Source organism: Coturnix japonica, chromosome 15 (genome assembly GCF_001577835.2).
Source record: "Coturnix japonica isolate 7356 chromosome 15, Coturnix japonica 2.1, whole genome shotgun sequence".
In the NCBI taxonomy this organism is placed as follows: Eukaryota; Metazoa; Chordata; class Aves; order Galliformes; family Phasianidae; genus Coturnix; species Coturnix japonica.
The window spans coordinates 7736587-7750466 of record NC_029530.1 but is presented as its reverse complement, the minus strand read 5'-3'; the positions used below and the strand labels follow the sequence as shown (position 1 = coordinate 7750466).

At 40.6% G+C, this 13880-nt stretch overlaps 1 protein-coding gene across 1 annotated transcript in view; it reads right to left on the bottom strand.

Moving 5' to 3' along the window:
• Positions 1-4447: 4447 nt before the first annotated feature.
• Positions 4448-13880, bottom strand: part of RSPH14 (radial spoke head 14 homolog) — a 53489-nt gene continuing 44056 nt past the window's right edge. Inside the window, exons 4-6 of the mRNA XM_015878223.2 lie at positions 7273-7498; positions 5960-6093; positions 4448-5021 (exon numbers count right to left, since the gene is read on the bottom strand). Coding sequence (XP_015733709.1) covers positions 4780-5021; positions 5960-6093; positions 7273-7498 — 602 coding nt within the window. The 3' untranslated portion in view covers positions 4448-4779. The remainder of the gene's footprint in view (positions 5022-5959; positions 6094-7272; positions 7499-13880) is intronic.

Genomic DNA, 13880 nt, shown 5'->3' with positions numbered 1-13880 from the left:
CTCGGAATACAGGTGCAGTAATCACTGCTTAGTTTTGACCAGGAAGTCTGTGCTGCAGACATTGAGGCACAGAGCACAAGGCTGAGTTCTCTCAGCACAGGTGATTGTCCTGGACCCAGGAATGTCAGCAGCTGCCGTCACTAACAAGCTTTGCACCTGCACGGGTCACTTTTTCCACTGCCAAAATGAGGAATAATTTAAATGAATTAAAACTGGCACAAAAATGAAGAGCAGAGGTGAAGTGGTGGTTGGTGTTAAGAATGCAGAGCTGTGTCTGCTCTGAAAGGCTGATTGGAGGGGTATTGAATCCACTGCTCCTGGGGAAAGGCAGTCACTCAGCAGGGTCACAGGTGAGTTGTTCTGAGGACAGGCTGCTCCTTTTTTATTTTATTTTTTCCTCCAAAACGATTAATGTTCTTTCTCCGTGTTCTGGATGCTCAGTGTTACTGCAAGGCAGTGAGATGTGAGGGAATGGCTCAGCATTGAGCTAACCCTGCTTAGCCTGGCAGGTGGTGTCACATGTGGAACAGCAGAGGGCAGGCAGTACGTGGATAAGAGAGATGAGCAATTCTGAACCAAACTATTTTCTTTACTTGGTGATTCATGGCATCTTCTATGCAGCGTGTTTTTCAGGGCTGTTCTAGGGAATGTAAAGAACAACTTGACTCATTCCAATATCTACCCGATGAAAGACTGCGTAACCAGCACTAGTGCCTGAGGTTATTGCCCTTGGTATTAATAAAACGGGTCAGATTGTTTTCCTCCTGAGGAACACTCAATCTTCTTGTTACCTACCACATCAAGCTGCAGAAGGGTTCCCCTGGTGCTGTGGTGCTCACCTGGCAGTGCTCAGGGCCTGAGCAGCTGTGTGTGCTACAGCCAGCAGCTCCCTGCTGGCCTTGGGGCACCAGGAAGAGCCTCCAGCTCAGGTAGGTACGAGCCCACCCTTAATCTGTGTAGTGTTTTTACTTGTGTCACTTAGCGTCTTGAAACTGAATTTGATTCTGGTTTTCTTTTTCTATGCTTGTTTTTAATTAGAAAGTGAATTGGTGTGAAGCAAAAGTACTCCCTGCTTTGGAACTGGGATGGTTTAAAAGCTGATATTTCCCAGGACAGGATTTGTATGAGAGCAGAATGGTTTCCAGCTCCTGGACTTTCAAAACCAAATGAGGACAGGTCAGTGAGTCTGTATTTGCAAGAACAAAGAGACATAATATTCTTTACCTCTTGGAAGCTGCTAGGAGAAGAATAACATTAAGCTTTGCATTAGAAATGAGCTGTACCTGTTTGGGTTGCTGTGCACAGGGCTTGTGAAAGAGGATCTCACTTCCCATTGATGTGTCCGTTCATCCTGCTGGTGTCACTGGGAGATGTCAGGCAGCTGACTTGAAAGCTTGATCTGCGCAGGGTGCAAGTGAATTAATTCCAGTATCGACCCAGGACCATATTAATTATATCTGGGCCTTAATCATTGTTGACTTTGAGCCAGAAAGGCTAATCATTTTCCATTGATGATAAAATCAGCTGAGGTGCTGATGTTGTCATAGTGTAGAACACTGTGGAGCAGAAAGTGCTAAAAACTGGCTGTGTGCACAGTGTTCTTTTGAAGCAATGATTTTAATTACAGTGTGTAACAGTGCCAGATCCTAACGTGTTAATTGAAGTGTTTGTAATATGTATGAAGCAATACAAAAGGATAGTTAGCATTTGGGTGACTGAGTCTGTTGCAACTTTATTATTGAGTATAATTGACTGGAAGTTCGGTCAGTACAAAGGGAAAGTGTTTGTTAGTCATGTTGCTTTATTTCTTTTATCCAGCCGATCATTTTGGTGATGTCTGGAGTGCCAATTAATTGCCAGGCCTTGCAAACCAAGGGCTGTTGGCTCATCTCAAAGTGGGAAGTTACTGTGGGTAGCCCTGTGCTCCTCATGTGGTAGGAACACGACACACAAACCTAGGACTAAATCCATGATGTGGAATTGTGGAACATAGGTTGGAATGATCCTAAAAATCCTATTCTCTGGATTGTCCATTTAGGATCATGTACCATCAGCAGCGTCGTCTTGCTGAGGAAATTCATAGGGAATATGAGACTGTTCCTACCATTGCACTTGCTGTTATAGATGACCATTTCATTTCACCAGAATGTCACTTGTAGAAGAATTTTCATATGCATTTTTCTTTTTGTGCTCTGCCTTAAGGACAAGGAAATACTCAGCAATTAAACAACGACTGACAGAAGTAAAAGCATTGCTAAGATCAATAGATGCTTTGGCTTTATAATGCATATAACGTCAGTACATCCTGTTCTCTTTTAGTTTCAGTAAGCAATGTACCTCAGAGGAGAAAGTAAATTCTTAATCATAAGGATTTTTATTTTTTTTTTTTTAATTTTAGATAAGAGTAGTCATTAAGTGATAATATGTTAAATTATACAAAGGAAGTTTTAACAAGAAGTGAAAATACTGAGAGTTCAGAACCTAAAAATTCCAGCCGTGTTCTGTGTACTCTCTACTCAATTCTTTTTTACCTAATGATTTCTGTTCATGCCATGAGACTTCTGTTGGTTTGTTTTTCCCTTCCAAACACCTTCTGTGTAAATCTGAATATTTCAGGTTTTTCACTCACTTCTCTATTTTAAAATCTTTTTCAATGTTTGCTTTATTTCCTTACTTCTGTCTCAGAGCTGTAAGCTTGTATTCTGCCTTCTAGTCGCTGTCTAGGCAGGGAGATTCAGAGAAAGGCTGACGCTCTCACCCCAGAGCTCAGCTCTTGTACTGTGTGTGTATGTAAGACAAGGCACAGACGCCATGCCAGAGTCTTATTTGGAAACAGCTCATGTTGTCCTTTAAAGCAGCTATCAGGGAGATGCTCAGATATGGTACTTAAGGTCCAAGTCAGCTAAGTTTCCTCTTGTCACAGCAGTTCAGTCTGGATGGTCCTATTCCTACATCTGAGCAAGATAATTATTTTGCTAACTTGCTGAAATGTGATACCTGCATTACAGGGGGAAGGTTGTGACAGATGCTTGAGCTGGAGTGATTGTTACTGCATTTTCCTGCAGCAGCTTTGTAAATGTAGGTGAAACTACTGTTCTCTCTTGTTCCCCTGTCCTTTACTGAATGGTTTCGCTGTTATTAAGCTGCCTGTCTCTCTCTTATTGAACTGGATGCACTCAGGCATCAATATCTATTACATGTGAGTGCCTTACGTACACATAAAGTGTGCTGAAAAGGCAGAGCCTCCGCAAGGCCCTGCCCAGAGGGAATGAATCCATCTGATTCAATGCTTTTAAATCACGTCTTTGTAGGAGAGGAAATTCTCCCTCTGGTTACGCTATGGAAGAAAAATCTTTTAACTTTAATCACACCTACAGTTTCTAGTATGAGATTGTGCTTTACAGTGGGAGGAACACTGGGCTCCTGCAGTGGAAGTACAGCCTGACAAACAACCCCCTTCTGTGCAGATGGCACAGATTCTTTTTAGCCATGGTAACTTCTATCTAAGAAGAACACCAATTAACAGCAAAACCTGAGTGGAAATGTGGGATTTCCTGTGAAGTCAGGTCAGCTTAACAGTGATTCTTGTCTTGAGCACTTCTAGTGGGCAGGATTTATCCTGCCAGGCCTTCTGTGGATGGTTCTTATGTTACACACTAGCAAATACAGAGAAATATGCAGTATCAGTTGTGATCTACCTTAAATGTATGGTAATTAATTGCTACTGAACTTCCCCAGTTTCAACTGCTCATCAGCTCTAAAATCAGAAACTGCCTTATATTTCCTTCAGGCAATTTATGTCTTGTTGAATAAGCTTCCTCTAGACAGCTTGAACTTTGGATGTTATATTCAATTCTATAAAGTTATTTTGAAAAAAAAAACAAAACCCACTGAATTAGAAAAAAGTGGGGAAAAAGGAGAAAAATACATTATTTTTTAAAGGAGGGAACTGACATTTTCAGTTCTGTTTCGTTTACCTCCTCATCTCTCTGCTCAGACAGCTGTAAATCACAGAACACTAATGGAAGGAACATCTGAACTCTTCTTGGACTAAACTGTACAGGATTGACTTTCCTCTTGACCTATTCCCATCCCTTTAAAATGAGCCGCAATAGTAGAACTCCCATTCTGGCACAAAACCTCCATTTTGTTGATTTTCTTCATCAGAGGATGGACCACAGCTGTACAAAAGTACAAAGTACCAGGTAATAGCACAGATGTAGAGGCACATTTCTTCCTCACTCTGACTAAACAGCCTCCCCCATCAGGGTCTCTGTCCCCCCTGCAGTGTTACCTGGTGTAACCCCACAAAAGTCTGTGACGTTGCCATCACTTTATCAGCAGTGATGCTCTAAATGGTTCTAATCCTGTGCTCATCATACGTTTGCAATAGAACTCCTATGAACTCCTTTTGTTAGGTCATTTTCTTAGTGTGAACAAGGGCTAATTATGAACCTTTCTTTTTAATATGATTAAAGATTGGTGCTGACAGGCTGAGATTATACATATAACATATGTGTATTAAAAACTCAGAAGAGTCAGTTTCTTATATCTCAGGAAAATCTTGGCATGGTATCCCAGGAGATAACTCCTAGTGGAGAATGTCAGACTTGCCAGCTTTTCTGTTTCCCCATTGCTTTCCTTGTGACCCATAACACAGATACAAAGCTGTTGACAAATGAATTTTTGGAAGAAAAGAACAATAGAATTTTGCTTTTGGATGTCATGTATAATTGTGCAACAACAGAGGGCAATAGATCTCTGTGCAATGCCACCTCTTCAGACAGGTTTCCATTGGATGACTTTGATGGCAATTTTGGTGGCTCTTTTCACTGCCTCGCTGGGGTCCCTCTGGCACTGTTGAAACACGTCTATACGTTCCAGGAGCTTCTTGCGACCCTCACCCACTTCTGCCAACATAGTGAGGGTTTTGATTGCATTCAGACGGGCTTTGCTATTTTCCTTAGCAACCAGTTTCAGTAACCGTGGAATGGCTTCAGCACGCAGGGCTAAGCATCTCCCTGTAGAAAAATAAGCTGTCTTTAAAATGTATTATTACGTATAATCAACGAGATTTTGAACTGCTGCTCTTGACTTCCTGCCTAGTTACAGCTTTGAACACCCCAGAGTGTGCAGTGTGATGCAGGACATGCTTTGCTTTTCCAGCCCTGAGCTGGCTGCCAGCTAGCTGCTTATTTGTATGGAAAAAGACCTTTCTTAGTAAACATCATATGCTTTGTATGTTGTTATTCCATTACAGCATCTAAGGAGGTATGAGGTACCAAATGATAGGATCAACTGTTTTGGGGGGGATTAGATGCCCTTAAGAACATCTTCCATTCTTTTATTTTTAAAGACATTTCAAACACATGGATCTTTGCCTGTGCTGTTTTTGGAAGCCAGGAGCGACAGTTACAGGGGAGGATTGGAACACAACCACTGTTATTTTAATTCTAATTATTCTCTCATCACACTGAACATTTAGCAGGTAGTATTTTCAGTGTCTTGTAGCTTACTTGAGACAACAACAAGCATTACTAATATTTTCTCCTCTCTTAGTTGTGAGAAGCTGCCTCTAACCATAAAAAAGGTTTCCAGGAAGTAGTTCTCAGTAGGGCAGGTGACTCTGAGCAGATCCAGGTATCTGGATCTCTGTGTGTGTACAGGAAATGTTGGTGCAGCACTCTGGATGGACATGGCACAGCAGTGGCTATTTTTTTACCTACTTCAGGAAAATGAAATATGGAATACACTGCAGTCTCTAGACACAGTGGTATCAGCAGCTGTTCTTAGACAGGTGTTAAGAAACATCCTAATCTTACAAACTCTTATACAGATTTCATGCTGTTAGAGACTGAGGATTTGTGGGGTTGGGGACGGGGGCATAGATTTTGTTTTTAAGTAGCCTTAAAATTGGATTTCTAAAAAGCAGCCCAACAGACCCACTTCTTTCTCTCACCCTTAGGTTTAATGGTAGCAAACATCAGTGCTCCTGCTGCACTAGCTTGGACTTCAGGATCCGCATCTTCTAACAGGCTCACCAGTAGTGGAATGACCTCTTCACACGCTTTGCTTTTTCCCTCTGGGTGGGTTCTGTGTAGAAGAGATAGTTAAGATGCTTTATTGATGTCTGCTAACCGTGCCACCACCCACAGCTGCTCCCCATGCCTGACCCCCTGCAGCAGTGCTCTGTTTCCTGACAGCAGGGCTGACACGGCCCTCTGCACTTTTCTCTTTGGAGTCAAAATGTTCCAACTGTTAGACAGATGGCAAGCACTGCGGCCAAAGAGAGAGGGATGTCTGTTCATACTTGGAGTCTGTTAAGTCTCCTTGCTGATCCATCACTGACTGTATCATATTAACCTACATGTGAACATTTAACAATTTTTGGGCTATTTTTGGGTGGTGTTTGGATTTTTTTTTACTGTTTTAGAACATAGAAAGTTGCAAGGAATCTGCAGCAAGGAACAGGATTCAGAAAGCAGTTCTGGTAGTCTTAATGGTGGTTAGTTGGAAACCTGGTTGTTGAATCCTACACAGATTAAACAACTCCTGTGGCCTGCAAGGAATTCTTATCCTAGGTCAATTCTCTCTTTCTTTCCATCCTCTTTAGTGTGGGGGATATTTAATGTTGTCCTGCTGTTGCAGCAACGTAGAAAGCAGAGGATGTCTGTGCTGCAGGTCAATTCCTGACTTTTTTCTATCACTCACTGTATCTACTGTCTCTGTCTCTAAGGCCTCATTCTGTTAAGGGAAGTTAAGAAGCTTTTTGTGCCAATTATTTTGTAAACAATATGATGCGCAGACCTCTTTAAACTACACATCCATTGAGCCCTTCCATTTGTGATTGTCAGACAGTGGCCTTTCACCCAGTTTAATATACAAAGTTAATATAAAAACCTTTAATTTTTTTGAGGAAGCAGTTGTAAAGTAAGGGAGCTTCTCCTCTACCTGTTTGTTCATGATTTCTCATGCAAGCTTTTCTTCCTAGCAGTTCTGTAGCAGGAAAAGACCTGATTTCATTGCTAATACAGAAGGACAAATAGGAGAAGGAATGACTTCTCATCTCAGCTCCTGCTTTCTGAGAGATCTGTAGCAGTTGTGGCTTCAAGAAGTCTTCTGTCTGCATGTTCTTACAGGCTGATATTACTTGTGAAATGTACCACCTTCAGTGTACGTTATTCCACGAATAACATTGTCCCACTAGTGGACTTGATTCAGTCATTAAATTAGTATTTCTTTCTTGGGTTAAGTACTATAGGTTTTCATTACCCAATTTCTAAAATGACCTGAGCCGCTTTGCTTCTGATGGTTGCTGAGGGATGTTTCAGCTTTTCCTTCAGAATGGTGATGGCATCAGCTGCCAGTTCTTCAGAAACCTCTATGCGCAGACAGTTGGAGAGTGTGCCCAGGATCAGTTCCTGGATTTCATCTGGCTCAGTCTTCAATTTGAGTACGAGTAAAGGAACCAAACTGGCGTGCAGAATATCAGCAGCCCCTGCAAGAGGAGACTCAGGTGAAGGTGTGAGTGCATTTATTATTTCTACCTGTAAATTCTGTTTTTTAATAAGATTAAAATATATGATAACTCATTTCCTTACACACATTCAGGATTAGGACAGGAAAATTATCATAATAGCAGTCTATTGATAAGTGCCATCATAGCATTGCTTTCTTATTGAGCACCCCCAGTGTGGGGGAAGATGTAACTGCAAGCGAGTCACCAAAGAGCTTATCAGACTCTTTGATAGACCCCATCGCTGTGAAACCTTGGGGGAGCAGTGTGTGAGGCAAAGAGCCAGCAGTGTCTGTTTGCACCTGAGGGTAGACAGGAGGTTCTTTTGATAGGCATTGTTAACCCTGTTACTTTTAAGAAACCTTTCTCCCTTTATCACTGTTGTTTGGAAGGAGCCAGGGCCATTTAACTGATTAGAGGCACTGGTAGGAGAATGGGGTTTTCTTGTTTGAAGTGAATGGTATATAAATGTATGTTGGACACAATAAAGTAGAACTATTCTGATCCTACTAGAAACAGAGATCTCTAGCTCGACTGAGGGTGCTGACAACCCAGCAGTTCTGTAAGACACTAGCCCAAGTAATACCCCAAATTGCTCTGATGTTTTCACTTCCACCTTCTTTAACTTTCCTCCCAAAGTTATTCTTGCTAAGAAAATCAGCATAAATTACTTCATAACAACCTTCCAAACTGTTCTCAGCACCACCAGATGCTATGACAGGCCGTGATGTGGGCCTGTAGAGCTAATATTTTAATATCATTCTCTGTTACTGTTTCTGTGGAGGGAAGTCGAGGTTTTGAAAACCATCAGCTTCCTCACACGTTTCTTTGTAGTAATTCTGTCATGGGGGAAATTCACATTTTGAGCTTTCCATCAGCCATTACTCTTATACCATTTCTTAGAGGAAGCAGCATCATAGGTATAAAGTTCATCTGCTGCTTTTCAAGTGATGTCTCTGCGGTGCACCAGTGACTGACTTGTACCGTTTCTTGCACAATACTAAATCAACACTGCAAGAGCAATGACATGGGAAAGCAGAAACAGAACATACTGTCCAGAATTAACTATGTGAAAATAAAATTCTCCAGCTGTCTTGTTGCTAAGGCTGCTGCTCTGGTTGCCAGGAGAAATGTGCCTCCTTTTGAAGTGATGCACATTGAGTTAGATAAGGAAGTTTTGTGTGTAAGAGTCATAAAGGTGTTTGCAAATGAGTGTCCTCAGTTAGAGATAAAAGGAAAGTGAGAAAGAGATTTTACTGGTCTTTGATAGCACTCAGGAGAAATCTCTGTTTGACAGCCAGAGAAAAAGAACACAATTCTTGATCTAATCTAGAGCTTACTCTGTTGTATGTATTACTGAGGTTTTGATGACGTTAATTCCTTATGTTACTTTCTAGCATCTACTTTACTAATGAAAATACAAAATAATAATAATAATAATAATAATAAAATTAAAATAGAAGGGGTATTATTACAGCTTTTACTGTCTGTGCTACATGTGCAGGTCAGTTCCTATGAGAATTCAAAATAATAAGGAGAAACAGATTCAGAAAATTCACTTTGAATGCTGATAACAGTGTAAAGATTAGGATTTTTCCTTGTACTTCCAAAGTGGGGAAGGAAAGTGAGAAAGATGCTACTTTTGCAGCTATGGCTGTGTGTGTTACTATAGAGAGATGTCATTTTCATAATAGAGAACCCCAACTGTGTATTTTCCTTGGAGAAATGAAGAAAATTCAGAGATCAGCTACAGCCCATTCAAACTGTCCCCATGGAAAGGTGTCATAAAGGAAATCTGCAATACTGTTCTGGTGAGAGGGGCTAAGGGAGGTCTCAGGAAGGAAGCAAGGTGTGCGCATCTCTCTGTATTAACCCTCCTGACAAGGACTGTTGGGGTTTGCACTATGAACAATAGTTATAGAAGGGCTGTGGTTGCGTTGGGCAAAGCAAAGATTTGGCCAGGAATCTCCATGTCTTACAGTCATAGCAGCAGGGACCCTGCCAGAGGCTGCTCCCATGCAGACAGCTCAGAGCAGTCCCAGATGACTCTAAATCATATCCACAGCCGGGTTAGCCAAGTTTACCAGTGCTCTTTTGGAACAGCCTATGGAATAAAAGAGCTTTTATAACCAACTTCTAAAGCTTCTCCCATGAACAGAAACGACATGGTCTTTTTGCTTGAAATGGAGATACCCAGACTGCTCACATCACTGCTGACACGCTGTAGGATGCTGTGGAAATAGAAACTCAAAATTTGGTGGTACAGTTCCAGAGGAAGATGAGTAGCTCAGAGGTAATAAGACTTATATAATATTCCCTCTTTCAAGTGACTGTTTGTTTAATTAGGTGCTTTCCAGTTGATCAGTGGTATTTTCAACCCCAAACTATATCTGGACTATATCTTAATATAATTTCATCATTTCCAGATAAAATAACATACTGATTGGAAACAAGAGTAGCAAAGAATGGAAGCTTGAACTTCCAGAACAACAGGTGGCTGTAATTCACATTGACACCAATTTTTCTGGAGTCATTGTCATACAACAATCATCTAATTCCATAAGCAAACACTGACTCTTGCACTGAGTGGTCAGTGTTCTAGCTTGAGCCCAAAGAAACCATTGCTTGCTTTAGTTTTCTACTTTTGCTATTGCTATAGCATTCTTTTACATTTCTCGTGCTCATTGCTACTCTTTTTTCTTTTCCAGAGAGGTTTCCGTTACTATTCTTACATTTGCCTTTGAGTATTTAATAGGCATTTTTATACCCAACATCTGTGATTTCATTTCCTCCTTTCCTGCACTTCCCTCCTTCTCAGGCCTTCCTTGCTGATTCCCTTGGCTGCTATTTCACCACATTCCCCTTAATTACTCCTAGCATTTTGGTTTCACATCTTTGTGTTTGAGTTTTTCACTTATCTTCTAATATATTCAATTAATATATTCAACTACACATGACTGCTTTCATTGGCCCTTGAACTTCTTCTTTCCAGTTAATATTTATTGACTTCCTTTGACTCAGCCAGTGCATTTTCACTTAATGTGTGCTTATGGTGCCAGCCTTTGCTGTTGCACTACATTCTTGAGTGCAAAATATATAACAAAGATACTTTATGTCTTCCTCTTTCAATAGGTCAGCAAGCTGATGTACGGAGCATAGCCTAGGATAGCTTATATTCTGTGGAGCCATTAGTAGTGTGCATTCTGTGGTCAGAACCCCTGAATTAGCTGGAGGGTACTTATTTTCTGTGAGCACTGTTTTCATTTCTCTTAATATCTTTTATTTAACAGGCTGGGGATCTTTCTTATCTACAGTTTTTATCAGACTGTCCTATCTGAAATGCTGTTGTGCTACCAGATGGAGCTTCCCGGATATAAACATAGAAACAAAGATAGATTGTTTGACCTTGTCAGGAGTCTCAGAGGGTGGGGAGGAAAAGGCCATCAGTAAGAGACAAAAAAAGAGGCTATCTAACACCGAGCCTGAAATTTCCAGGTGGAAATTCATCATTGTTTCCTAGGGGAGTCAAAAGGTGAAAGGTCTATGGAGGTAAAAAGGAGAAAGGAGATGGCATGAGTGGAAAGTTGTTTGAGTTACTTGTGGATTACATCAGTCTCAGACTTTGCATCGCACTGAACAAGCAATGGGAAAAGAAGGTAAGCTGGTGTTTGTAGTGCTCCTGTACTATCCTGGCATCTTCAGTGCCTTAAATTTTCATTTAGATGCTGCCCTTTCAAAAGTGATACATCTGTTGCAGAGAGCATTCCAGATATACTGCATGTAGTGAAGAACAAGAGGAGAAAGTTTTCAAAATACAAATAGTTGTATCTGCAGCTGCATAGTTAACACCATTATTGATTTCTTTTTCTGAGGACTTGTAATCTTCCCTTGGGCTACTTTTTATCTCAGTGCTCGTCTCTTCCTTCTCACAGCCCTCTGGCCACTCTCATTCTCCCATTCCCAACTCATTTTTCAAACAGACCCAAAGAGGCGCTGCCATTTATTCTGTTCTCTTAGTGTGGCTGCAGGGCATGTAAACAAATTAAATTCTTTAGAAGACACGAATCATTTATAGCACATAACTGTGATGCTTTGTTTTGTTTTTCAATTACATAAAGCAATTAAATCACATTACAAATCCTTTTCAACACAAATGTCAGTTTTCAACTCAAAGCGATTTTAATGTTTGTTTTAATACGAAGCATAGCTAGAAAGTGATGTAAAATGCAGGACTACAGTGAAATACATAAATACAGATTCTATATGTTGTGCTAATACCTCAGCTGTCTCTTTGAGATGTCCAGACAACTATCTGAAATGCTTAGTAACAGCATTGCAACACAGGAAGAAGTAGAAAGTGAAGAGAGGAGCAGAACCAGGCACAGTCAGACCAGCAAATGCTGAGTGGTGCTGTGCCATCAATGCACCCAGCACCCAGCGGTGGGGAGATCCTAGTGTTGTGATCCTGACAGGGTAAAGTCAAACACTAAGGCAGGCACCCTTAATTCTGATGGATGTCAGCTTTGGGTCCTTTAGTGAAGTTCACCAAAACAGCTGTGGGGGTATGAGATACACTCCCTGGTGTAGTAGTGCATAACTCATAATCCATGGATCGCTGACCATTTGTAGCGTATCAGAAGGTAGTTTCCAAAATTAAAGCAATTTTTCCTTCATTTAATAAAGCAGTATTCATACCTTAACATACAGAAGAAAGGAAACAGTCAAAATGATGGTGAAATAGAAGTAATTAAGCAAAGTTGGCTTATAAAAAATGTCCTAGCTATAAGTACTGTTAGTCCACTAATGCATATTGATTGCACAAATTAGGGAATTTTCCTACCTTTTCCTCTCTGTCAAAGTACATTTCCTTTATTCAGAAAAAGATTTTATATATTTATAACATATATATATATATATAACATATATATAACATATATATAACATATATGTACATATATATATACATATATATATACATATATATAACATATATATATATATATATGTTAAAATTAAAGACTGAAAATAATCTTGAGGGTTTTTTTTCCTTTTCTTTTGGCTGAAGAAGGAAATGTCATCCTGAAATTTATTAATTTCCTCCACAGGGGAGACTTTGCCAAAACACAAGAAGGAAGGAAAACAGTCTGGCATATGTGCTGCTTGCTCCAATGTCCTCAATTCAATTACTGAGAGATGAAATTGAAGACTTCAGATAGTGGCTCCCCAGAATTGGAGCTTCAGCCATGAGTGTTACATAGATTCAGCTTCCCCAGGCCAAATTTTTCCCTTCTTGTCTGCTGCTCAGGAATAGGAAAGGTAGGATGAGACTAAAAGAGATGTGTGGCTGCAATAGGCTGCTGACGTCACAATTAATTGTGAATTAAATCCTTTGCAGAAGGCAGCAGAACTAGTACCTGTGGCCTTTGTGTTTGACTACAACTAGTGAGGGAAGAGAAGAGGATGAAGTTAAATGGAGCCTTAGTTCAGCCTCATATATACATGTACATTTTCAGATTTTTTTCACTGTTAGAAGGGTATGAATTTTGTCTTATTTTTTGCTCCATTTAAAATTGAGCTGGTAGAAAATGTCAAAGAATAAACTGGAGAAATTGTAGCACTGACAAATCCCCTGGCTGTATTTGCTGATCTGGCATGCTGGCAAAGCTGCTGTAAGTTAATTTTATCCTACAGTTCACACTGCATACGCTCATGCCAGGATGAGCACAACTGAATGGTTGAACCTAATACAGTCTTTACAAGAAGAAGCATACAGCACTGTAGGCAGGTGAGGTCCTTTTCTGCTTCATATGCTCTGTCCTGGCAGCTCAGTTCAAAATGAAAGTGGAAGAAACATGGCTCAGTTAGACCTGGGGCCCAGATGGCTGCACAATGTGAGTGGAGCTGCTTGGAAGGCAGATAAGTCTCTGCTTCCCACACAGTCCTGCTGCTTTGCAGATTCCACCTTTTCTGTGGAAAGCCATGTTCCCAAGGAAAACTACTTACACTACTCAATGAAAATTTATTCTGTTCTGGGTGAGGTTCTACAACAGGGCTTTCCACGTTTTTAGTGCTTATTTTATCACTAAGAGGGAAAAATTCTTGTCTCAATTGAATATGAAGCTGCCAAGGCATGGACTGTCCTTGGGATCATCTGTGATCCGAAATGATTCCCAGTAAATTTTGGTCTTGGGTTGAGAGCCCAATTCCTCCAGTGAGCTGTAATCACAGAAGTTGGCTTAAAGGGATCTATCAGATGGGAACAGAACTTAACAGTAAATGTTTTGTAACCAGAAATGCATTCCTGAAAGACGATTTCCAAGTGAATGAATGAAGGTGTTCTTGTAAAACAACCTTTTTATCATTC